The sequence below is a fragment of the Peromyscus californicus genome, unplaced genomic scaffold, assembly GCF_007827085.1.
Source record: "Peromyscus californicus insignis strain IS unplaced genomic scaffold, ASM782708v3 Scaffold_4__1_contigs__length_199733344, whole genome shotgun sequence".
Lineage (NCBI taxonomy): Eukaryota > Metazoa > Chordata > Mammalia > Rodentia > Cricetidae > Peromyscus > Peromyscus californicus.
In genome coordinates this window covers 95,584,734-95,611,597 of record NW_026294562.1, presented here as the reverse complement: position 1 = coordinate 95,611,597, position 26,864 = coordinate 95,584,734, and the positions used below count along the sequence as shown (strand labels likewise).

General features: G+C 44.4%; 1 protein-coding gene across 1 annotated transcript in view; it reads left to right on the top strand.

Moving 5' to 3' along the window:
- The window catches only part of Ppfibp2 (PPFIA binding protein 2), a 165,516-nt gene extending 139,195 nt beyond the window's left edge, over window positions 1-26,321 (top strand). The window contains 15 exon segments of the mRNA XM_052762533.1: window positions 160-201; window positions 4,199-4,340; window positions 5,255-5,287; window positions 5,674-5,815; window positions 6,417-6,545; window positions 17,023-17,173; window positions 17,424-17,535; window positions 17,760-17,848; window positions 18,156-18,278; window positions 19,603-19,728; window positions 21,209-21,397; window positions 22,493-22,669; window positions 24,696-24,761; window positions 25,936-25,970; window positions 25,972-26,321. Of these exon segments, the coding sequence (XP_052618493.1) occupies window positions 160-201; window positions 4,199-4,340; window positions 5,255-5,287; window positions 5,674-5,815; window positions 6,417-6,545; window positions 17,023-17,173; window positions 17,424-17,535; window positions 17,760-17,848; window positions 18,156-18,278; window positions 19,603-19,728; window positions 21,209-21,397; window positions 22,493-22,669; window positions 24,696-24,761; window positions 25,936-25,970; window positions 25,972-26,005 (1,590 nt within the window). The 3' untranslated portion in view covers window positions 26,006-26,321.
- The last annotated feature ends 543 nt before the right edge of the window (window positions 26,322-26,864 follow it).

Sequence of the window (26,864 nt, the reverse complement as noted above, 5' to 3'; positions counted from 1 at the left end):
TCCTGCTGTGAGTAGTGATCCTCTAACATGAAGGATGGGGCAGTGTACTTACATCTCAGTGCATCAGATGTAAACAGTCAGGTGATTCTGAGCTGCTGATGGTGACTAACACAGCTTTCTTTTTCTCCTCATGTTCGAATCCTTCTTGTCACTCCATAGTGTGTCGATGGGAACCAGCTGTCCCTGGTGGGAGAGCCCAAGGTACATTCATTTATATCTTTATTGCCTATCCTTGGTTGTAACGTTTGCTAGAGTATTTTAACAAGGTACAGCTTTTGTAGCCTTAAAATAAGTTAACTGTAAGAATTAAGGAGTGAGGAAAGGGAAAATTCCGTTGTTGTGTAGTCCATATGCATAAATCACTTTCTCTGCCATTATCTGTGGTGTATCATTTACCATGATCACCTCTGCTTTGTAGGCTTAGAGAAACTAATCTCTGAAGAAGTCTAGGCTTAATTACTATATAGAAGGTGTAACCTTCTACACAGAAGAATGTTGGCAACACTCCTCTTCTGTCTGAGATGCCACGGTTAAAAACACAGGTGTGCACTCAGTCTGCCTTCAGTGAACAAGTTACGTTATAAAAACTCCGTTAAACCCATTTTCTCCTAGATTGCTGCTGTGGCAGGTGATTACAGTTCTAGGCTGGTAGACCAATACTGAGCCCATGGTAAACTGAAGCTTCCTATAATTAGTGTCAGCCCCACCCAACCACCATCTATAGCATTGTAAGGGGGATGTACTGTGCATTGCCCTTCAGACTTCTCTACCTTCCAAAGGAGACATGAGGCTTCACTATATGTGCCTTGAGAGGGCTCTTTATACTTTCACACCACTATGGCAGAATGGAGCATTTCTGCTCTTCTAACTCTTTGTGGAAGAAAGACCTCATCTGTACCTTCATATCTCGGTAAAAGGCTTCTTTTCACTTCTGTGCTTAAGACAGTCAGTGCTTTGGTTAGTCAGCCATTCCTCGGGCCATGGAGATTGTTGAGCAAATGTCTCCTGGCTGCTTTTCTGTCCTAATGCTTTAGACACACAGTCCCTTGTGTTTTGTGGCCCCTTGGCAAAGCTCTGGGGCCTAACCATCACTCTTCCAGCCTCAGCTTCAGAAAAGTCATTCACAGTTATCTCTAAATAACAGATGTAAGTGGCCACTTACTTCTTTGGGGATGCTGCTGGTTCATCATTCATGCTTTAAGACATCAAGTTGCTTACTGTGGAAGATGAGTGATGTGGGAGTACTTACAAAGAGTGCATATTCCAGGTTGAAACTAGCTCTCCCACACCTTTGATCATAATTACAATCTTAAGAAACTTCACTTAGTTCAACATGCCACCTCTTCCCTCCACACACACCCAGCACCATTCCACAAGTACAGTAGTTTTTCCACAGCATCTCCTTACTGTGGTCCCTGGCCTTAAACTCAAGCTTTTTATGCCGGAGTGTTCCTTATGTCCCAGTCACCCTTGCATTCTGACTGCTAGCCTTGTCTCCTGAGTCAGTCCTTCCCATTCCCAACACTCTAGAATTGAGTCCTCCAGCCCTCTGTAAGTAAGTACTTTCTTCTCAGAGCTGTACATCGTCTTCTCCAATGTGGGTGAGTGTGTATGTGGATCAGCAGACTTGAAAGCACTCATTTCTCATTGGATTCTTTCAGTTGTGCCCTGGGACAGATAGGCATGATATTCTAGATGCAGCCTGTGGTGTGCTTTTCTGGATCTAGAGTCTGTTCTTGATTGCTGGCCCCTTTGGACCTGGCCTGTTAAGTTTCTATGCTTCTGTTTGTCTGCTAAAAGCTGTTGGCTGGGCTCTGTGCGTATTGTTATTTTCAGATTCCCTAAGAGAGGAATTGCTATTATCCTGTTAGAAATGACCAAACAGAGGGTTTGTGAGGTTAAAACGAAAGGGCCTTCCCTGAGTCACTCTGATCCAAAGCTTAGCCCTCTCCATGCTGGCAGGCCAACCTTTGTTCTGATTTAAAGCAGGTGGGTGATAGGTTCTGCTCTGCTCCTTGGCTCTCCACTGCTGGGCTTATACTTGAAGACAGGAAACAGGACTGGGGTCAGACGTTCCTGTCTCCTTCCTATCGGGCCTTACCATGGCACCTCTTTCTTCAACAATGAGTCATTCCCTCAGCTTTGTATCTTGACTGAAGCAGAGCTCGGAGAGCCCATTCCATTGTCCTCTGTTCCTTATGAGGCTGGAGCCTCACTCATCCTTGGGTGTACCTCAGCTCTTCAGCGTACTCTCTGGGTGGTCATGGTCGGGGGCTTTCTGCTGTCCTGGACCTATATTAGGGTCTTAGGTGACACAACCAAAAACCATATTGAAAGTCCTTCCCCATTTGTATTTCGTATGGAAGATGGAACTTGGTGTCAGATTCTTTGATTCTCTAAACTTATAACCAAAACAAAAGCAACATTTTATTGTGTCTGCATGCATCCGAGGTTTTTACCTTCTCCTTCGCTGAAGCAGGAGCTCTCTTGTTTCTGTTGTTGCCTCCTCACTGCAGGCTAGCTGACCTTCAAGTTTCTGGGAGGGTCTCCTGTCTCTGCCTCACATCTCATCACAAAACTGCTGGGATACAGATGCGTGCCACCACATCTGGCTCCGTATGTGGGTTTCAGGAACTGAACTTGGGTCATTGGGCTTGTGCAGCTAGTGCCTTTGCCTGCAGAGCCATCTCTCCAGCCCACAATTCTGTTTTGACTACTCCCTTCCCATGGTCTGAATCTGACTGAGTATCAGAATAATCCAAGACGCTTGTTAAAAATACAGAATCCTGAAGTGGGTGCGTTTTCAGAGGGGCTGATTCACAGGGCCAGGGAGGAGCCTGGGAGTTGGTGTTGTTTTTGATAGTGCCTCAGGTGAGAGTGAGGCAGTGGATGAGCTCGCACTGGGAAGACTGCTGGGGCTGGTCCACATGTCTGATCATGCCTGACCTCTCTGCCCTGCGGGTCATCACAAGCTTGAAGATGTCATGCTCTTCATCTCTGGAGGTTCTGACCATGGCGACTCATGGACCAGATTTCTTTAACAATCTTCTTGCCTCCTCTCTCCATATTTCTCATTTCTTAAGCTCGTTCGTGGAGGCTCTTGTCAATATGCAGCAAATGAACTGATTTTTCAAACAGCTGCTAGGACACGGAAGCAAACTGAATATCTGCTGAAATGTACTGCTCACTTGACTTTCAGTGAACGAAGCTTCAAAAGGCATCTTGGTCTTGGCAGTCATCCAGTCCCATTCTGACTTGCCAGTTTTAAAATTGGTTCCACCTCTCATATTGCTTTTCTTCTAGGTGTAATCAAGTGATCCATAGTTGAGTCTCTCAGTGATGTCATCTCACTTTCTCTTTGTTCTCACACTTGCAATGCATTCTACATGTTTTTTCTCAAGTTCGTGGCATTAGTGATCTTTATATACTTCTTGACAGAATAAGTGCTAGTCTTTCTCTTTAAATTGGCCCTACTTCTTTGGGGTTTCTTTTTAGCCAGGATCCAACTATAGGGCTTGTTGCACCAAAGTGGTACCTCAAAGAGGATGATTCTAAGTTCCTAATGGAACTGGGTTGGATTGTAGCCTCCAGGCTCCCCCCAATGTATGCTTAGGTTCTTGCTTTGTCTTATTATGATACTGGACAAAAGAACCATTATCATAACACAGACTTTTCCTGCTACTATTTCAGATTTAGACTCTCATATCACTGCTATAGCATGGCCTTCCATCAGTCATGGTCAGTATAATCTGTGCTCATGGCTGTGCCCTTGTAGAGATCTGCCTTGGTCTGGTGTGACTAAGGGTCTTACTTAGCAAAAGCCTCTCCTTCCTGACCACAGGAAAGCAAATACGGGGAGAGCAGGGGAAACCTGGACCAGACTGCTCTCTTCTCCCATCAGCAAACTGTGGCTTGTGTTTTTGAAGACCCAGGGAGAATTCATAACTATGAATTCACTAAACTTCTAACATGGGACAAATGGCACAGGACTCTTTGGATTTGGCTTTGATGCTATCTCTGTCTCACTGTGTGGGTAGATCTTTACCTTTCTGCTAGACTAGGAGAAATGACCTTGGAAAAATCTTTGAGACAAGCTAAATGAAAAGTGACACTTGCAGAAAGGGTTTATGCACACACAGATTTCCTACTGGTTTGAGCCAAAGTCTAACGGTTAGTCTGGCATCTCTCTTTCCAATAGGACAGCTCTTTCCTGGTGGAGCAGAAGTACCCTACATTACCTGGGAAGCTCTCAGCAGCCACACCCAATGGAGAAGCTGCCAAGTCTCCTCCCACTGCCTCCTCCCAGCCTGACTCTTCAGGGAGCAGCCTGCTGAGGCTGAGTAAGTGTCCAGCCCCTGGTTGGTGTCCTTAGCACTTACAGTCACTGTAGCGATAACTGCAGCTCACAATTAGGAATGGTGAGGCTTGTTCCCAGACAAGTTGTGTCCCAAAGTGGCTCCACTTTTCAAGAGTCCCTGTCTGGATAAGCTGCTACCCAAGTTATTGTCCCTCCATTCTCCTTTCCATCCATTCTTCCTCGAACCCCTGCCTGTCCTCCCTACCATTGCCTTTTTTTCTCTCCCTCTTAGACATCTCCATTTACTCTTCATGCCCTGCTTCCTTCATCTGTCATCCTGGTCTTCTCTCTCCCATGTCTGCCTTTGATATAGCCCATGTTACCACTAGGCTGACACTGTACAGGCTCCCAAGTTAGAGTATTTCAGATTCAGTCAGCAGCAGAGGATTTGATGTGGTCCAGGAGTGAATGCTTTGGTGCTCACAGAGTTCTCCCTACCTACCCCCAGTTCCTCCACCTGCCCTTCATTCTCAAAACCCAGTTCTGCTCTGGGCTTCCACAACTCCAGATAAACCCTTAAATAACTGTGTTCAGTTTTCCTCAGAATGTTTGAAGTCATTGTAGTGTGAGTCCTGGCACTGGTGCAGGGTGTAAAATGATTTAGAGTATCCCCCTCACCTGCTGCTGACCCTCCCTCCCTGCCTGTGGACACCTCAGCTTATAAGAAAGTGGCACTAGGACCCATTGGCCTGATTGCCTCCTGTCAGCATGCTGACCCTGTGGGCCACCTTGGTCACCCTTTGCCTTGTCTTTTGTGGGATGTTTTCCTTTCTGTTTAAGTTTTTCTCTTTTGCTCGATGATACTCTTTTTATTTCTTTGCTTCCCCATTACTGTTGGGCTGGACTTTGGCCTCTCTTGCTTCTTCATGTGACTTCTCTGCTTCTGGGTTGCTGGAGATCGCGGCTGGAGTGTCAGTGCTCCCGTATTAGGTACTGTGACTGTTCCAGGTGAGGTAGAATGTGAGAATTCCTTTGTTTTTCATTTCTGCTGCCCTGCCCACATTCCAAAGTCTCCCTCTGATTAAATAGTCAGCTCCTTGTTGAAATAGTCTTCAATTACTTGGACCCCCAAATCTTAGAATTGAAGACATTAAATCACTTAGATTTGAAGCACTGGCCTCAGCAGTTCTTAATGAGAGGCCTGGAGGTGTCCTGAGCTCTTAAGCTCCTGGTACCTCAGTAGGAAGCTCTATCCTAAAGTTAACACTGGGAAGAGTGTTCTGGACTCCCACAGAAGGATAGCTCTGGTATAAGGGTGGGGTTCCCAAGGTTCCCCTCACTCTCATTCACATGCCTTTCCATCCTGTCCACCTTAGGAGACACAGAAAGTGGTTGGGAAGATACAGTCGTGGCCAATGAACTGTCATCTACTTCATCTGGTACTGAGTCAAGCCCCCAGTCTCCCCTGACACCAGATGGCAAACGGAGCCCCAAAGGCATCAAGAAGTTCTGGGGAAAGTAAGTTGGTGGTAATGGTCGTAACCACATGCTTAGACAAGGCAGAGGCTGTCTGAGTCCCTGCTCCCTCACAAATGTGCATAACTGCAACAGCAGAGTAGTCACATTCAGGGAGAAGAATGTGAGTTATTTTGTGGGACTCAGAGAAGTGGGACAGGCAGTCATTAAAGAGAGCTAGCTGCCAGGTGTCTTTCATTCTAGGCATCCATATAGCCTATGTAACCTGCTCCGATTCTCAGCAGATTACACTACCTGAGCTTCTGGAGAGGCATGAGAACGGGCTCTTCTTTTCTTGGGAGCCAGTCTGTCTCTCATAAAATCTTTTAAAGACCAAAAGCTGAGTACTTACTAGTCCATCTGATTCATTCTGAACAGAGGCAGAAGCTGGAGTCTCCTCAAAGCCTTCAGCCTTCACTTTGATCCTCTGAGGAGTGGCCCAAAGCCCAGAGTTAGGCTTAGTATTGAATCTCAGATTTTAGTGGAAGCACTGTTATAGGTCATCTTTCCTGGCTTCAGAACAGGGACTGGGAAGGGTATTGCCTAAAGCCCTGAGCCTGGCCTGACTAGCCCTCACAGTCTCTGTGGATTCCTTTCCATACAGAATCCGAAGAACTCAGTCAGGAAATTTCAACACTGATGCACCAGGGATGGCAGAGTTTCGACGAGGTGGGCTCCGGGCAACTGCAGGGCCAAGACTTTCTAGGACCAGGGACACCAAGGGACAGAAATGGTAAGGCTCTATCCAGCCCATCTGCAAAGAGCTTTGTGAAATCCTATCCAGGATGCAGTGTGAGTGAGTAAGCCTGGATGTTCCACAGCCTCAGAGGTTAAAAGCAGGAGTCTTTCATATAGAATGTATCTATTGCCCACACTCACAGGTACTGAGGTAAAGCATGAGGCTCCCTGCAGCTGGACATGGTTGGGGTAGAAGGCTGTATTAGTTACTTTTCTAGCTTTTTCAAACAAACAGAAAATCACCAAACATGACAAATGCAACTTGAGAAAGGAGCTCATTCTGGCTTACTGCCCAGCGTGATGGGGAAGGCATGGTGGCAGGAGCTTGAGGTGGCTGCTCACATCTTCTTCAGCCAGGAAGCAGAAAGAGATGAGCTGAATGCTGATGTTCAGCTAACTCCCTCCTTTTTATCCAGCCTGGGACCCAGCTGATGGAATGATGCTACCTAAAGTTAGGGTGGGTCTTACTACCTCTATTAACCCAACCCAGAATCTCTCACGGAAGTGTCCAGAGATTTGTTTTCTAGGTGATAACAGATCCTGTCAAGTTGACAATATTAGCCATCAGAAAGGCTATTAATGGCTATGCTCCACTGTCACTCATTCTCGGTTATGCCTTTCACATTGAGCTGTGAAGCTCCTGTGAAGCCAATAAGAACAGATTCTGGAATCCCAAAGCTTGGTTGTTATTTCTGCTTAACCACCCATAACTGCCAGCTGCATGCTATTATATGATGTCTGTCCCTCTACTCCCCACTTGTGAAATGGGGATGGAAAATAAGTATTAAAATTTTTGTGAGAATTATGTGAGCTACTGCACATCTCACCCAGGCATCAGCCACACGGCCACTCAAGGGTCAATATCCTCTTGTCTTTGGAGAGTCTTGGGGAAGCCTTCATCTGCCAGTATTCCTCATAACTGCGCTGTAGCAAACTGCACTGAAGGGTGGTAACTTAAGGGGGCTGCTAATGTATGAGTGGCATGGACATCAAAATGCTGAGTTTCGCATGACTGTCCCATCATGCCCTGTTGTTGTTTGTTTTTGCTCTTTTGGGGGACCCACCACCCAGCTCCCAAATAAATCACACACAGAGGCTTATTCTTAATTATGAATGCCCGACCTTAGCTTGGCTTGTTGCTTGCCAGCTTTCCTTAACTTAAATTATCCTGTTTAACTTTTTCCTCAGGGCTTCTATCTTTCTCTTTCTTCTGTAAATCTTACTCTGTGGCTTGTTGTGTAGCTGGGTGGCTGGCCCCTGGAGTCCTCCTCCTTCTCTGGCTACTTCTTTCTTCCTAGATCCCTCCTCCCAGATTTCTCCTTCTATTTCTCCTCTCTGCCTGCCAGCCCTGCCTGTTTCTTTCTTCTGCCTTACTATTGGCCGTTCATCTCTACTAGACCATCAGGTGTTTTAGACAGACACAGTAACACAGCTTCACAGAGTTAAATGCAATATAAACAAAAGTAACACAGCTTAAAATAATATTCCCCAACATTTCCCCCATTTTGTTTAAATAAAAATAAAGGTTTTAACTTAAACATAGAAAGACTATATACAATATCAATTATCAAGTAAGGATTACACTCACAATGTCCAGTTCATTTATGTCTGGCAAGTTTAAAGAAAATACTACATTAGCTATTATATCTTAGTGAATCTAAAGTTTTACATCTAATTTACTTTCTATCATAACTAAAGAAAGTTGCAACTATAATGATCTAGTCTTCAACTCCATCAAAGACCCAGAAGGATGTAATATTTAACAACAGAGACATTTGCCTGCCTGGACAGTCACCCAAAGTTCCTCACAATGTTGGGACATCCATCTTCAGTCTACTGGCCCAGAATATCTGGCAAACTTTTCTATGAAAGCAGGAATTTTGGACTCTCCTGCCTTGTTTTGGCAAAGTTCATCAGTCACTTTTCTCTGTGCTCTGTAGAATGTCTGGCAGATTCTTCTGTGAAGCAGGAACCCTGACGGACCATCCTGCCTTGTTTTGGCAAAGCTCAGTGGCCGCTTTCCTGTGTGTCCTGCAAAATGTCTGGCAGACTCAGCTGTGAAGCAGGAATTTTGCAGGACTTCCCTGCCTTGTTTTAGCAAAATTAAACAGTTTTTTTCCCTGTGTGTCCTGCATATCCTATCTGCACAGCACATTGTCAGCAGTCAAAGGCAAGAGCAGTTTATTTGCCCAGTGGCTAACCTTGCCACAATGAAAGCAAACTCTGTAAGAAGTTTCTTCAATGCCCGTCATCTCTGAACTAAACTGGTGCTGCCAGAGCAGATGTGTCTCATTGTCATGAAAAACTTTAAGTTAACAAAACATTTTAAATGCCGTATTCTATAGGTCTTTGAAGTACTTGAAGGCCACCTATCTAAAATATATCTATTTAGCCTAGAAAACATACCTAATATATCTATAAATTTGATTGTTGTAAATGACTACTATGTTCCTGATTATATAGTTTATAATAATAGCTTTCAAAAACTAGAACTTCACCCTACATTTCCAAATTAACTACATAGGCATAATACCTCAAACAAAAATAGAATCATACATATAATATGTTGTAACAAAAATAACCTTAATTTTTTTCAATATAAAAATCCTTTAAACAAGAGTAGAAACATATATAAAGTATAATAAAAATAACTTTAAATTTGTATCAATATTCTATATTCCCCTAAATGATAATAAACATCCATAGCCCACCAAATAACCAAAAAACACCCATACCCCCCCAAGTCTTGGGAATGTGGGCATAATTTTCTCCATACTTCTTTCTGCTGTCTGTGGGCAAAGTATCTTTAGGATCCCAGAGAGAAAATTTTGAGATAATAGCCAAGTCCTGAGAAGACCATCAGTAACCTTTGCTGATAAATGTATTACCTATCAAGTTTCAGGAGGTCTCGACTGATCAAACCTGATCCATATTAACACTGAAGGAATCCACAGCCTCTTGTTTCCTGTGGGAACAAAACTCCAAAGCATTTTTGATATCCATTTGAAAAATGTATTTTTTGACTTCTTTTTTAAAGTTAAGATAGCCCTAAAGTATCTAGGTTGCTTTTGCAGTCCTGTTCACAAGCCTATGTGTTCTAGCAGCTATGTCTTGCCCATCAACAATCAAAAAAAATTTTAAATCAACACAATACTCTTCAGGATTCAGACTCCCTATGTATTTCCCATCTTACGTGACTTTTTTCTTTTACTTTCTCTTTAAAGACTTTATTTTATTTTTAAACTATTCATTTTTTCTATGACTATACCCTTTTTTTTTTCTTAAGCCTACGCACATTGTTAAACACACTGTAACCTGTTTAAATGCTTTTCCATCTGGACCTCTTTTATTGCGTATCTTCAGCTTTTTTGACTGTGTGAGCAAACCTTTAACCTGATAAGCAGTGTAGACCTCTGCCCTCAGCTTTGGTGGCTGGCTTTGCCCACTTCTCTGGCCATGAAATCCAAGCTGAAAGCTCACAAGCCAAGTCAGAGGTTCGTGCTGAGAACTGCTTCAACCTTCCTAGAGCTCTAAAATGCCGATGCTTATGCTGTGGCAGGCATTTTAGTTTTTGTTCCTACTTATACTTACTAGCTACTCAAGGGCTCACTGACTGGCAGAAACTGTTTGGCCAAGACTGTTAAAGGAGCTGTATCCTCCCCTCCCCCTTTTATTTTTCAGCTTTCTCAGGCCCAAGGTGTTTTCAATCCCCACATTGGGTGCCAAATTGTTGTTGTTTATTTTTGCTCTTTTGAGGGTCCCAGCCTTAGCTTGGCTTGTTGCTTGCCAGCTTTCCTTAACTTATCCCGTCTATGTTTTGCCTCTGGGCTTTTCCCATTCTCTTTCTTCTATAAATCTTACTCTTACTCCATGGCTTGCTGTGTAGCTGGGTGGCTGGCCTCTGAAATTCCCTAGTTAAAAATACACAAAAACAGCAAATTTGTTGGGAGGTGTCCCTAATGGAACTTTTCCATTATTCTTCTTACTCCTTTCTTTTGCTCTCCCTGTTCTGAGAGATCATTTCCCACAAACCTATACTTGATCCTTGCTATGTTTGGTGAAACACTTTTCCATATCAGCAGCTCCTGTGACACAGGCATCTCCAGTAGACTCTCTGGAAACCTGATTTGCAGAGGCAGTTTTGGTACTTTTAGGTCTTCCACAGAATTGGAATGTGCTACTTAAAATCTAACCAAAGTGACATTAACTCTCTTGTTTGCCCTCAGGATTGGCACACACTAGGGAGAGAGGTTCAGAAGATGCTCATATTGTAAATTCTAGTTCCTAGAAATACCACAGTTTTCTGATGAAGAGAAGAACATTTCCTGGAACATGTTCTGTTGTTCACAGACCTGCTGTGCATGCCCCCCCCCCCCCCCCAAGGATCCTTAACTTATTGCCACTCTCAAATTTCAATACTTTCCTGGAGCCTCATAGTCTTTGAGACACAGGACCTTTCCACATTTGCCTTTCACTGATGAGTACCGTCACACCTGAGTTATAATCCATGATAAAAGGAGGAAGGTGGTGGTGATCCTTCTAATCTCAGATGTATATCCTCAGGAAATAGCAGCTTTGGAGGGGGGAGGGGGAGGGAACCTAAGGGCACAATTAAAAAGCTGTCAGTCAATTTGGAACCAAAGAAAGCTTATCTATATATTCCATAATTAGATATTGTTATTTGCCAAACAATTTTTCTAATTTAGAAACTTTGTTTCTGGATTTTCAGAGATGAGAAAGTAAAGGTACAGAAAGCTTCAGTGCTGTGTCTTTAAGGATTGAGTGTAGCAAGGGAATCCTTGCACCAGAGTGGAAGAACATTTATAAGACCAGCAGGCATTTCCCTAGCCTCTTGGCTGTGCTCCTGTCACTCCAGGGCCTGGGGTAGCAGTGTTAGAAACTCCTTTTGCCTAAGGAAGGAGCTGCCCTGCAGGGGCTGATTTGCTGGAATGTCTTTGTGCTTTGTGGACCATGATGTAGGGTTGAAGAGTGAGGAGGTCCTGGTGAGCTTGCTTTGTTTGTCTTTATAATGTCTATGGTAACAATGCCTATGGAAAGAAAGACTGTTATTACCCTTAAGGAGAATGTAATTGCCTGCCAATGCCCTCTGCCATGTAATTTGTGGATATTTAATGCATAATCTTTTACAAGAAGTTGCCACTAAGTTGGGGAAAGCGCTTGACTCCTGAGAGCTCCCAGCACCAATTCTTTTTCCAATGAAAATTAATGTATTTTGTAACATTTTGACAATGTTTTATAGAAAATTTCAGGTCATGAAAAAACAAAAAAAAAAATGTTACTGATTTTTATCCCATGACACACTGTATACAGAGAGTCTATTGCCACCATAGCCTTACCGAAATTTTCATTTAAGTTTTTTCTGTTTAATTTTTTCTGCTCTTACAGACCTTTACAAGCTTACAGTTTTTGTCAATTTAATTTTCACATTTTTTGGTTTAGTTTTTGAATTTTCTGTATTGTGTGCCAGTTTTAATTAATATCTTTATTATTGATTTCTGTCCACTCTCTTTATATTGAGGTTAAGCCATGTCTGGTAATTATGGGTGAGATAATTAGGGGCATATACCAGAATTTTACTTTTGTTAGTGAGATTCAATAAATGAAAATTTTATATTTATATATAATGAGGTTCATTGATTTCCTTGTTTTTGTTTGGGGACAAAGTTTTAGTCAGATAGCCAGGCTGATCTGAAATTGAAGATGCCCCTGCCTCAGCCTCCCAAGTGTTGGGATTACAGGCTTGTGTTAGCACACACAGCAACTTTTCTTTTGGCTTTCATTATCTTATTTGAATTTTTCTCACAATATTTAAAAGCTGTATATAAATGATTTACTTGGGGATTCATTTGAGCATGTGAGTTTAGTGTGAGTTTTTGTTTTGTTTCCTCCTCAAGAAAAGGGCAGTGAAGTGTCATGTTTAAGGCAGATAGTTTCTGGAGCCATATGCTGGATCCCATTTGTATCAGTTACTTTTCTGTTGTTGTGATAAAACATCATGACCAAGGCAACTTATAGAAGGAAGGGTTCATTTGGCTTTAGGTTCTGGAGGGTGAGAGTCCATCAGGGTAGGAAATTGTGGCAGGCATGTCAGGAGGTACAGCCCAAGCAAGAAGTGGAGAAAGCTCACTATTCCCAGTCACACACTTCCCTTCAGCAAGCCTGTGCCTCCTAAGCCTACCCAAAGAGCACCACCAACTGGGGACCAAGTATTCAAATCTGAGCCTATGTGGCACATTCTCAATTTGTGTGTGTGTGTGGAGGGGGGTTACATTCTCATTCAAATCACCACACCATCCGTGGAGGTTTGCCAAGTTGATGTACTGAGAACATTGCCCTTCAGGACTTTGATGTTATGAGACATCTCTAAGCAGATGCTCCCTACCCCAGACATATTTGATTGCCTTTTTCCTTCCCATAACTTACTGTCAGAGTCAGTTTCATTCAAAAGGTAAAGAATCAGTTAGAGAGGAGCCAGTCAGAGTGTTGAGCCAGGTGCTTTGAAACTGTTTAAACATTGCTCACTGTTCTCACTCACACTTTCTCTGATTGTAGCTCTGAACTATCCCTTGCACTGGATGATAACAGAAGAGCTAGCTATTTTGTATTAGGATTTTACCTTTGTTAGTGATACTTTTATAAGTGAAATTTTTCTACTTATATATAATGAGGTTCATTGACTTGTTTTTGTTTGGGGAACAGAGTTTAGTCAGATAGCCAGGCTGGTCTCAAAATTAAGATGCCCCTGCCTCAGCCTCCCAATTGGGGAACTGATTAAAGGAAAGCTGAGTTGGAGAGCCACTTACTTTGTACTTACTAGGCTGAGCATATGTGGGCCAAGGCACCTCACGTTGTGTTTAGTTTGGCTTAGTTAATCAGCTGTCCTAGTGTACAGATGTCTTCCCTGGTTACTCTTACTCCCCATTGAGCTAGTTGCCCAGCATGCTAATGTGAGGATGCAAATCAGAGGTCACACCCTAGTAGGAATGTGGCCATGGTGAATATGTACAAAACCAGAATCGAGTCTGGAAACTTCTTACAGTCATCAGACATGCACAGTCCTAAGCAGGAGGTTTGGTTCTCTTGAATGTTTAGTCAAAACAGAAATCCCCTGCTGTCAGGAATGTGCTTGCTAATAAATAATTGTGAATGTGCCCTGTGCTCTCCTCAGCCTTGGGAATGACACTTTTGATCATCTCAGTTACATTGCTTTACTGCAGCTTGGAAAGGTGTTTTGAGCATGACAATGTGGTTTGGCATCTTTTCTCTTCTCAGAATGATTTTTCTAGTGTGCTCAGCCATGGCCCTGGCAGAGCGGATTGGAGATTCTGCCTCTGAAAGGTGTGGAGGTGCTGCGTCTGATACTGCAGAGTGGGGCGATGTACAGAGGAGTGGGTGGGAAGATCCTAAAGATAAAGGCACCTATATCCTGATTGCCTTGAAAGTCTACAGAACAGAAATTTTCCAATTATAATCTCAGGAGCACTTAACTTCCCTCCTTCAGAACGGAAATGTCCCTCTGATATGTAGAATGTTTTCCTCAGTTTCCAGAAATAAAAAAGTGAATAAAATGAAAACCTATACACATGTGAAGCAAAAGTGATAAAGTGAACATTGATGTCGAGAGAAATTCTCATGTTAAGAAACAAGTATAGGGCTGAGGGTGTGGTTCAGCCAGTAATATGCTGGCTATGCAAGCATGAGGACTTGAATTGAGATCCCCAGCACCCTCATAAAAGCCAAGTGTGGTGGCACATGCCTGTCTGTAACCCTAGTGCTGGAGGGAGGGGAATAAAGATACACAGATCCTTGGAGCTTGGTGGCCAGCCCGTCTAACCAGTTGGTGAGCTCAGGATTCCGTGAGGGGCCCTGACTCAAAGTGTAAGGTAATAAATATACAGTGCAAACACATGCATATGCCCACACATGAGTACAGGCACACGCAAAAGAAACAAGTTAAAAAGCTGGGTATGGTGGCTCATGTTTATATTGCCAGCATTTAAAAGGTATATTGTGAAGAATTCAAGGCCAGTATGAACCACAGGATGAGGCCTTATTTCTAAACTCTGAAATAAAACAAAGCAAATTTTAAGCCAAAATGCCAGAACCCATCAAGAGCAGTAAAGGCAAGAGATAGACTTCATACAGAAGTGAAGATGTTTATTAATATAAAGTGAGACACGTGAACTCACTGTAAAAAGGTTGTCATTTCTTACTTATTTTATATACTGTACTGACATCAGTAAAGACAGCATAAATCTGATGCCCCTGCTGGAAGGACATAGACAACATACTGTTTAAGAGGTCTTGTCAACTCAGAGTCTAAGATTGGCCACCACACTGTAAAACCTGAGCTGTGTAGTGTTACCATTCATATGTTAACTTAATAGAAATGTTGTGAAATGCCACCAGTGGTTCTGAAAATGCACATGACAGTGCCAGTTGTAAATTGTGGAGCTGATTCTGTTTTATTAGTTCTTATAATAAAATGAGGGCTGGTGATGTAGCTCTATTGTAGAGTGCTTGCCTAGCATGTATAAAACCCTGAGTTCTGTCCCCAGCACTGCATAAAGTAGGCATAGTGGTGCACACCTGTAATCCCAGAAGTCCTGAGTTGGAGCAGGCAGAAGGATCAGACGTTCAAGGTCATCCTTGAACATATTGAGTCTGAGGTCAGTATAAGCTGCATTAGACCCTGTCTCAAAAAAAAAAAAAAAAATAGATAAGCATTAGCAGTCAAGCTCGAAAGTGGAGTGAATGAAGTTCTATTTCTTAGAAAGTATTACAGAGCTATGGGTATATGAAGAAGTGGTCAGAGTATACACCTTAAATGTGAGAGTGAAAAAGTACTACAGAGCTATATTTCAGAATTCATTTAAAATTTTTGAATTTTGTGGCAGATTTCATTATGTTAAATTTGTAATTTTTTACAATGTTTTCTCATTCCAAATATTCCCTAATTCTATATTCAAATTTTATATTTTCTATACAGAGGCTGCCCAGATTTGTACAAATTGTAGTCTTATAAAACCTGAATCTGTACCTATTTGAGCCCTGCTGAAAGCTAAGCTCTGAGCTAGGAGTGTTCAGTATCTATCCCAGTGTTGATTCTAGAATGCTGGCTTCTTTCTGGTCCTTTAAGGAATTCTCTGTTTAAGGACAGCTTAGCCAGGTATTCATAAAGTTCTTAAAACCATTCCTGCGTGGTAGGGGGGCAGCTGGCTCTAGGTATCCAGGACTTCTGTGTCTGCCAGTTCAATGAGGCTGAACAATGTAGGTAGTCCTACAACAGTTACATAGACTCACTGTACTGAATCTGCATAGACTCTTTTCTTGTCACTCCCTAACGATAAAATGTAACATTTGCATATGCCCTTTGTGTCGCATTAGGTGCCGCAAGTAATCCAGGTTTTATTTAAAGTATTTGGGAGGATGTGTGTAAGTTCTATATAACGTAAACACTACATTTTATATTTGGGGATGGAGTATGATACCATGGAGAACTGTTCTTTGCTAGAAGAGAATTTCTCTGAATAACTAGTCTTCTAGATCCATAAATCCCCATTTATATTTAAAACTGAATATGAAATTTTTTTGTCTGCCCTTTTCAATGACTCAGTTGGGATTTCGAATCTGCCATTACATTCACACTTCAAATGAAAAATTGATGTTCTTAAGAATGGATGGTTTTTAATAACTAGTTGTCCTGTCTAGGAACATGACCTAGCTCTTTATTTATTCATGTCTTCTTTCATGTGGCTCTGTTGAGTGTTGCAGCACCGTCACCCCACCGTACCTCCATCTCAGCCAGAGAGTGTCCACCCTCCTTAAGGCAGCTCCTAGAGAGGTTATGATCCTAGTTGGTTTGATAGGGATGTTTTTCATTGTTTTAATAAAAGCTATAGTATAAGCTGTGTTACTTTTATTCGTTCTTACCTGAGTAATCTCTCAGATTGATGTTATTAATAAGCACTGATAGTCAGATATGTACATGTATGCATTTCTGTTGATTATAATGGAAATGCCTCTAGTATTTCATTAATAAATAAGGTATTCACTGTTATAAGTTAGAAGAGCTTTGGCTTGTGTTTTCCCTCTTTTTGTGTTAGAGAACAGGTTGTCTTTTCCTAGTCTCCCAAGCATTTCCCAGAGTGTTGAGTCTTACAGACAAAATGATTTGATCATAAGGTGTTCATTGTGCATTTCTGGACCTGTGCGCAATAAACAATCCCCTGAGGATCATGGAGGCTACCCCATGCTCAGAAAAGCTGCAGTTGAAACATAAAAACCTGTTATTAAGGTGGCTCTAGAGTCTAACAAACATGGGTGGGTTGTGCTAGAATGCCATTCACCTTGTTGGTTCTTTTTTAAAAAAGAGTTTTTATCTGAGGCTTTGTGCTATGCAAAGCTCCAGGTTCCTTATAACAAAAGCATGCTCTTCCTCTGCTTCCCAGTGATGCCAATGCCCCTTTTGCCCAGTGGAACACAGAACGTGTATGTGCGTGGCTAGAAGATTTCGGCCTAGCTCAGTATGTGATTTTTGCCAGACAGTGGGTGACATCTGGCCATACACTACTTACAGCTACCCCTCAGGACATGGAAAAGGTAAGGGCTGAGCATGAGAAGCCAACAGTGCATGGGGACTAGTGCATGGGTAGGTGATGGCTTCCATCTACCCCATATACACAGAGGGTGGACAGGGAAGGCCTAGATTCCCTACTGCTGTAGATTAACATCCCAGGGCACTGTGCCAAGATCGACCACCACCCTCGATCTTTGTATCCTGACATGACATCCTCTGAGGATCAAGTTATCTGCCAAAACTTGACATGTGGTCTTCATCTTTTGCTTTCAGGAGCTAGGGATTAAACACCCCCTCCATAGGAAGAAGCTGGTTTTAGCAGTAAAAGCTATCAACGCCAAGCAAGAGGAGAAGTCTGCGTTGCTAGACCACATTTGGGTGACACGTAAGGACAAGCGTATATTTATTAAGAATGTTTCTGGCCGTTCTGAAGGGCAAAAGAATTTCCCATTGAATGTATGCCCCAAAGATGGCAGCATTTTTATGAAAGACGGGTGGATTCGTAATGCTTTGGGATAAAACAAGGGTCTCAGAATGGTCATTTGTTGCTTTTCCCCTTGGCACCCACATTGTCTGTTCTCATAAATCCTAACACATCTGTTTTTGTAGGGTGGCTTGATGATATTGGCTTACCCCAATACAAAGACCAATTTCATGAATCGAGAGTTGATGGGCGAATGCTGCAATACCTAACTGTGGTGAGGATTTTCCCTTCAGTATTTCTGTTGTTGTAGTGAGCACTCAGTTCAGGTGTCCCCATGGTAGTCATTTTAAACTTGGTTCTCCTCCCTTCCTCACATTCTTAAGGTCCTGAAATAGTATCACTATTACATAAGGCATGCCAAATGCCAAAGTACAAACCATGGCGGTAAGTGAAGGTGTTGAGATGTCTCTGAGCACCTTTCTGAGATGTGGAAGGTGTGTCTGTGTTTGGTCAGGAAAGAATTGCTGGGGTCTTTTGTCACCTTAGAAACTAGCTTGTCAACCAGAACCTTTCTCTTCCAGAATGATCTACTCTTCTTAAAAGTCACCAGCCAATTACATCATCTCAGCATCAAATGTGCTATTCATGTGCTACATGTCAATAAGTTCAACCCCCACTGTCTGCACAGGAGGCCTGCTGATGAGGTGAGTGAATGTACTAGCTGTCCAGGTGGCCCTGAGTCAGGACACCTGAACTATCCTGTGTGAGAAAATGAGGATGGCATCATCATAAAATGCACAATGGTGCTTAAGATTCTGGTACCTATAAGTCCCCTATTGCCTATACTTTGTGTCTAATGGTATTGTCACTGAACTGCTGATCCCCCACCCTCACTCAGGGTAGTTAGCCAAGTCATCATAATGGTCCAGTGATTTGTTATGACATAAAAATGTCATAACACTATGATGGGGAAAAGGAAACATGGTGTCAGAGGAGGCAGAGGAAGCAAGGTCCAGGGGATCAGAGGGCACAGGGTTACAAAAGTACTAAACAGTTCAGAGTGTGTTACTCTTCTTGCTGGTGCAAGATTAACTAGCCTTCAGGCTAGGCTAGACACATAGGATCTTACTAGAGGGGAACTAGTGTCAACAAATGCAAAGGACCACATATGGGTAGTATGCATAATAATGTTCTATAAACTTCAGGACTTCCCTTTGGGCCCCAAACTGAAGGTCTGTGTATCACATTGACCTCCTCTGTTATGGCTAACTGGCCTGACTCTAGTTCTTTAGGGATTTAAAATGCCTACCTTTGCTTTGTGTCCTCTTACTTCCTTGCTATTCAACAAATAAATCTTGCAAGCCTTCTTCGTGAGTGCTGAGTCTTTTGAAGCCCACAAGGCCATGTGAAAACATATAAACATTACTGTATTTTATAAAGATTGATTTTATTTGTGTGTGTGTGTATATGTCCCATATATGTGGGTGCTCACAGAGCCCAGAAGAGGACGTCTGATCTTTTGGGGCTGGAATTATAGATGGTTGTGAGCCACCTGACTTGGGTGCTGAACCTGGGTCCTCTAGAAGAACAGTAAGCACCTATACTGCTGAGCCAGCTCTCAGTACCCAGCTTCAATATCTTAGTGTGGATTCCCTTAAAAGATTTGCCCGTGCCAGGGAGTACTTTTGCCTAGAAAACACTTGGCTCATAATTGGATCTTTAAAATTCTGTTGGATCACTGAATAAAAACCTATATGTCTTTATGTATTTCTGCCAAAATTAGCCAGAAGATTAGGGCATAACACGATAATGGAGTCAGATATTTAAGTATAAACATTGCAGCAAGATTCAATAAGATCCTAATTCTTTAGAACTGGGCAGGCTCTCAGGCAAGTGGCCTGGTTGGCTTGGGTTGCTAGGCCTAAGAATCTGCTGCTCTGGTGAAGCATCTGGGACAAGACTCTTGAGAGGTGCTGACCCCACACAGGACAACATGGAGCCTAATTTCTCCGCTCTCCTCTATTACAGAGTAACCTTTCTCCTTCAGAAGTTGTGCAGTGGTCCAACCACAGGGTAATGGAGTGGCTGCGATCTGTGGACCTGGCAGAGTATGCACCCAACCTTCGAGGGAGTGGTGTCCATGGCGGCCTCATTGTGAGTGGCTCTCGGGGCTAGCCCACATGCCTTGGTGTGAACTGGGGCATTCCCAAACCACCTTTCTGTCCTGGTTTTGTTTCTGTTGCTGTATTAAAAACACCCTGTAGCTAGAGTTTTTCTGGTCCTGCCTGGCCCACAGTCAGGACAAATCTCTCTAACCCGCCAGTCCCACAGCAGCTCAGACCCAACCAAGTAAACACACAGAGACTTATATTGCTTACAGACTGTATGGCCATGGCAGACTTCTTGCTAACTGTTCTTATATCTTATATTAATCCATTTCTATAAATCTATACCTTGCCACATGGCTCGTGGCTTACCGGCATCTTCACATGCTGCTTTTCATGGTGGCGGCTGGCAGTGTCTCCCTTCCTCAGCCTTCCGCTTCCCAGAATTCTCTTCTCTGCTTGTCCCACCTATACTTCCTGCCTGGCCACTGGCCAGTCAGTGTTTTATTTATATATAACGATATCCACAGCAATACCCTGACAAGAAGCAACATAAGGGAAAAGGGGTTTATTTTAGCTCGACTACCAGCTTCAGTCTATCACTCCAGGGCAGTCGAAGTAGCAGGAGCTCAAGACAGCTAGTCACATGACATCTGCAGTTCAGAGGAGAGGGTGAACACATGAATACTTCTGCTCAGTTCCTTTCTTTACTCTTATACCACCTGGAAGCTAGCTCATGAAATGATACCACCCACGTTCAGGGTAGGGCTTCCCACCTCAGGTAACCCAGTTAAGAAAAATCCTTCACAGTCTTGCATGCAGGCCAACCTGTTCTAGGCAACCCCTCCTTGAGACTCTCCCCAGGTGACTCCACTGTGTCAAGTTGATGACTAAAGCTAAGCCTAATACTTTGTAGGGGCTGGGCATTCTAGTAAAAAAAAAAAAAAAAAAAAAGAGGTACTTCATCTGAACCATTTTACAGAATTTGAAATCTCAAAATATTTCTGGTTGAGCATTACTGTACCTTACAGAAAGAACCAAGATGGCTTCTGCACAAACTTCCTCAGCTTCAGTCCAGAGGGTTCCAGTTAGTCTGGTGATTGCATTAGATCAGTCCTGAGCAAGGCAACTTCACCTGTTCCCAGAGGAACACGGGGGCTGGGGAAGTGAGGGGGAGGTCACCATATGCAATTTCCTGATTGCCATGATACGATCTTTATCACTACTTAGCTCTGTCAAGTGTGAAGGCCATAAGGGAAGTGTGGAGGTGGTGGCCTAGATGCCATCAGAGAAGACTGGAAAAGAGCCTTATCACAGAGGCCTGCTAGCCTGTGAAGATGAGGTTGTCTGTCAACAAATGTGCTAGTCTGCTCAAAGCCAGGCCTTGTGCTGGGGAGACAGAGTGGGTGGGACACAGAACATAGCTTACATTCCAGAGGCGCCCAAGGCCCAAGGAACAAGTTCTTGCTGTCCCCCCTAGGGCCCTCTACAGTGGTCACTGTCTAAGTTTGTCTATGTTTTCTTCTTAGATCCTAGAGCCACGCTTCACTGGAGACACCCTGGCTATGCTTCTTAATATCCCCCCACAGAAGACGCTCCTCAGGCGCCATCTGACCACCAAGTTCAACGCCCTGATTGGTCCTGAAGCCGAACAGGAAAAGCGCGATAAAATGGCCTCACCAGCTTACACACCTCTGACCACCACAGCCAAAGTCCGGGTGAGCTATCAGAGCCTTTGTGGGTGGGTCCCTGTGGCCTGCCTTCTGAGCCTTATGTTTGGTAACTGTTAGTTCAGTGCCTGGACCCAAACCAATGAGTGCAGCCCTCGATGAGGAGCATGCTTGGTTTTTGCTGTCTGTTCCTGAGATCTGTTCGTCTTTATTAGATCCATTCCCTTCTTGGCCTAAGTCCCAGGAAAAGAGCACAGGTTTCTGTACACAGGAAACATGTACAGGAAGTAGCTCTTCTTGAGAAGCTGTTCTCTACTCGAGTTCTGCCAAGCAGATGACTGCTGGGTTCCCTTCAGACAGGTCCATCTGTGTGCCACAATGCCCTGGGGTCTTGCCATCTTGCTAGCACTGGGAGTGCTCCCGTAGCAGCTGGTCCTGCTTGTTGTGTTCTATGATGAAGCCACCACACAGCTGACCTACTATCATCCAAGCACTTGTCTCATTCTCTGGTCTCTGAATTTTACAAAGGCCAGCTTGAGTCACAACATCCTCAGTCTGAATGAAACTAAACGCAGGTCCACAGATAACTCCAGAGGCCTAGCTGAACTCTTCCTGAGCAATCATTGGTGCCTGTGGCCTAGCCACGCCTCCTATTCACATTCCACTCTCTAAGGATGTAGGATAGGTAGTATGTCTTCGGGAGTCCAGCAGAAGCAGTGTAAGGTAGGTGAAACTCAGGGAAGGAAGAAGACCAACCCTAGCTCTCCTGGGTCCAGAGGTCCTCGTGGCTTTGGGTGTTCCTCATTCATATGCCAGCAGCTGTGGTCAGACAAATCCCCTGTGCTTGACCTCAAGTGCACACAGTAGCTTTCCAGGGAACCCCTCTATCCATCTTGGGAAATAGGAAGTCACTTTGCAGGGGGCAGCGGGCCTGAGTTTTGGGCAAAGCCTTGGAAGAGCAGCTCTCTGTGTTCAAGATTATTCATCTGTCAGCCTTGCTTCAGCAGAAAAAATGTCAAGAACTCTGCTTCCCACAAGCACTTTCATTTCTTTCCTCCTGAGCTAGCTCCCAAATATATTGTCAGTCACATCTGCACACTGACCTGGGAGCTACTTTTCATCATCTTGTATTTGCTGTTTCAGCCCAGGAAACTCGGATTTTCACATTTTGGAAACATGAGAAAAAAGAAGTTTGACGAGTCTACGGATTACATTTGCCCCATGGAGCCTGGCGATGTGACTAATGACAGCCACAGGGTCTACGGTGTCTACAGGGGCCTAAGTCCCCTTGATAACCATGAACTAGATGGGCTGGATCAGGTGGGACAGATAAGCTGATGCCCCGTTGACTGACTTCTTTGTGCACGGAGAGCTTGCAGTAACACCGTGTGTCACCATATAACCGCACTTCACCTCCATCCTTGTGCATTTGTGTACCTTTGGGTTGGTCTGTCTACACCCCTTAAGGATGGTCAGGATATGCAGTTACACAGCTACAGAAGGGACAGACTTTGGGGACTATAGCCAAATGTGGACTGAGGGGAAATCACCTGAAGATATTTGTACATGTTTAGTAATTCTTAATATCCATATTTCAGCTGGAAACATGTGAGCAGAGGGAGGCCCAGAGATCCTGGGCAATCCCAAGAGGCTCAGCTCTCAGACACTGCCCCTATGCTCCAGCTGAGGGAAAAATTCAAGTGCCTTAGGCCTGTGGGCCATAGAGTCTTGGCTGAGATCAAAGCAACAACAGAGGGTATTATAGGCCATGATGATAACATAATTTGATTGTATCTTACTATGGGTGGCCATTTCTTTCTGGTAATAAAAACAGTATTTATGTAGAAAGCATGAAACATCTTTAATTTTGTTGGGGGAAGAAAGCCAGGCATGGCTGGGGGTAGGGTGATAACAACTACACCAATTAAGGGTCTATAGCTTAGGATTCAACCAAGGGAATGGAGCATCTGTTAGAGGAGTCTGTGGCCCTGTTATCTTGCTTCATTTCCCTCTGTGATGCTTAGAAGCAGCTTGGGTGTCATGCACACCCTGGCTAGAGGTCACATCTGTCACACAGACCCTAGGTGGTTTTCCATTTCAGCAGCATGAGCCTCGGAGTGAAGGGTGGGGAGGTGACTAGGTAGCCTTTCTGTCAAGACTCTGCTTTTCCCATCTTATCCACTTTTTGTCTCCCGGAAGAGCAGAAACAGAGCTGCTCTCTTGCTTTAGACACTGACTAGCTGGTAATGGGCCCACCAGATGGGCTGTGTCTGACCGGAGACTGACCAGGGAAAGATGTGTACTCTGCCAGTTTGAGCTCCTGCTCAGGAAATTCCAGTTTGGACCTGGCCAGCATTTGACTCCTGGGTCCAGTGGGCTTCCTCCACAGAAGAATAACAGCAGTGTTACAAATATCTGGAAATGAGGGCAGGGCCACTGGCCCATTATGGCATTCTGATTTTGCCTCAGGTACAGGCAATGCCTAACATTTGGCTCTTAATATACACAGAAGACTCAGCCAGGGTCTGTTATCCAAGACTGCCGCCTCCCCTGAAGTCCAGTTAGTGAGAGAAGTGAGCACAAGCTTGCCAGGTGGCAATACTAGTGTTTGGTTCTGGTACCCAGGGCCACTGAATGGCCAATGCTGTTGTAAAGCAGCTCAGGCCAGGTTTTGTGCCCTGTTGGTCATGTCCTAGTGAGGAACTGCATGTACCTGTTTTCAGACCTTGCATGGAATTGTATTGCTGCTGAATCTCTGTGTGGCCTCTTGCAACTCCCATTCCCTTAGTGGACCTGAGTTTTCCCTGCTACAAGGGTTGCCCTTGATGACTCCAAGTCTGCAGCATCCAGATAAGGAAGACCGAGTAGGCCAGCAGTACCCAAGGAGAAGGAAGGCAAGAAAAGGAGGCGCCTGTGCCATGAAGAGGCAGCAGCCTCCTGATGATGTCCTCTTAGACCACAGCGTTGATATCTGGGGGTCCTGTGCCTAGAAATCATCCTCTGTCCAGTAGTAATTTGGAGGCTTTCATCCCTGTGAAGTAGCTGGACCACTGGACATGTGCAGAAGGCTGCTTCTGACACGTTCTGCCTGTGCCCTGCTTCTCCACACAGAGTGCTGATGCTGTGTGGCTTCAGCAGAGCATGTACATGCAGTGCAGGAACTGAAACTGCATGTGTCTCACCAGCTGTCACTCCTTGGGGCCTCAAGCACACCATGCCCACGCTCTAGGGAAGAATGTCCTGGAGAGGACAGGCCTGATGAGTAGAAGGGGCTTTGCATGCCGCTGTCTCGGCAAAGCATAGGCTTCATTCCTGTGTGCTGATCAGGCTGCTGCCCATTTTACAGATGGTACCTTCTGAAGTCACCATGACACAAATAGGGCTCCTCTCCCAAGACATCCACCGCCTCACGGTAAGATTCCAACCACCGTCCTTGCAGCCTGGCTAGTGAAGCCCAGTAAGCTTGGTGGGGGTGATATTCATCATGGCCACAGGACAGGAAAGGATGATGTTTGATAGTGGGTCAGAGCCTGAGCCAGCCCTGAGGCACACAGCAGCTGAAAGGCCTCCTCCATTGGCCCGTTGCTGGGCTCTGAGCCACCACAGGGCATTGGAGGCTCACAGGCCTTTCATCAGAGTCAGCCTGAACATACAAGGTGCTGGATCCTTTCCCTGGTCTCAGATCTGGTAATGATAGAATGGTGCTCAAGAAGCTCTGGGTCAACTGTCCAGCCAGATCAAAGTGCTGGCTCACCTCTAGCCCAGTGACTAATGTCCTGCCTTCTTGGCACAGGAGAAACGTGCATTCCTGCCACTCCTCTGATATCATGAATATGTTCTGCAAGCTGGGAGAGCCTGCCATGCCCAGGAATACTAATCAGTCCATGGCGAGGCAACTTGGTCCCAAGGAAAGAAGAACAGATTTTTTTGGGGGGTGGGGGTAGGTGTGGTTCAAGTCATTGCCTTTTACTAGCTCTAGGAGCCTAGGTATGCCATTGTCCCTCTGAGACTGGCTTTAGTTATCTGTAAAACAGGGATAATGATAGCCCTCTTGTAAACCACATAAGAAGACCAGAAATACCACCAAATGGCCACCCCCGCCCCCCGGTTAAAAAACTGCCTAAAGGCAGGATGGAAGAGTCTCTTATATCTAAGCAAGACTACGTCAGTGCAACAGGCTTTGTCCCTTGGCTCATACAGAGAAATGTCTCTGTACAGTCTTGGATGTGATCTCCAACAAACCTTTGCTGGTCTTGAAATAGTAAGTTTACCTCTAAGATGAAAGGCTTAGTTTTATCTTGTGTATATGTATGTACTGGTGGTGGGGATTTAACCTAGGACATTATGCAAGCAAAGCAAGTTCTTGTGTACTTGTGTACACCAAGCTTCACCCTCACCCCCATTTTCACCTTAACATTACTGTCTGTTCAGCACTCAATGCGCAGACTCCCTGGCACATCATAACTTTGCAGGTCAGTGGTGTGGATATGGGCCACTCCCATTGTCCCTCTGTTTCTTGTGCAGACGCTGCAGGATAGCCTTGCCCTATAGACTGTTAAACTGTCCTTTTGGCTATGTTCTTACAGACTCTACTGAGCCAGGACCAACTACTGAATGATTCTCCTGGCTGTCCCTGATGCTGATGACTACAGATGACATTCTTCTTGACTGAAAGCCCAGGGAGGCATGCGTGGGACCTGAATGTTTGCCTCAATGGGGAGTTGGCACAGAGCCATCTACAGAACCCAGATGTGGCTCTTTGGGGTACCTCAGATGTAGGTGCTGGCAGGAGCAAAGGCAGAAGGATGAGACAGGTGCCCAGAGGTTCCCTGTGTACTTCAGCATCGTCAATGATCGCTTTTCACTACATAGAGCTTTTCTACCTTTTGTACTTTTATATACAAACTGCAGACACTCTTATAGAGAGGAAAGTGAGGTGTTAAATGCAGAGCAAAGGCAATGAGCTGTTAGTTCATAAAAGCCTCTGCTTGGAGGGAAAAAAAAAAAAAAGATGTGCAAACTGTTCTGATTGTCCTGCAGTGGCTGATTGAAGTTGCTTGGGGATGGGGTGGGGTAGGGGATTCTCTGGGGCTACTTCTTAAGAAGTATGTATTTTCACTTCCGGGAGCCTGGCCCTGAGAACCAGGACTCCTGTCTCGATCCTCTAGCAGCTTCCATCCACCTGTATCTGCCGTGGGTGTCTGAGCAGAAGTGTTCCCAAGACACCAAGGTGACATGACACACTTTCCCTCACCTGCTTCAAGTAGTGGCTGATCAAATACCTCCCCCTAGTGGACAGTCTTAAACACAAACTTTTTCCCCCCTGTTATACAAGCCAGTTCTGTTACCTTGATACCTCCAAGGGATGCACCCACTAAACCCTCCCAGGCCATGGCTGTTCCATTTCCTGCTTTGTTGTTATCTGATCGCTGCCTGTGACTTTCTACTTGGTCCCTCACCACCTTAGTTGGTCCCTGCCAGACATTCCCCATGCCTGTCACCTTGTCACCATTCT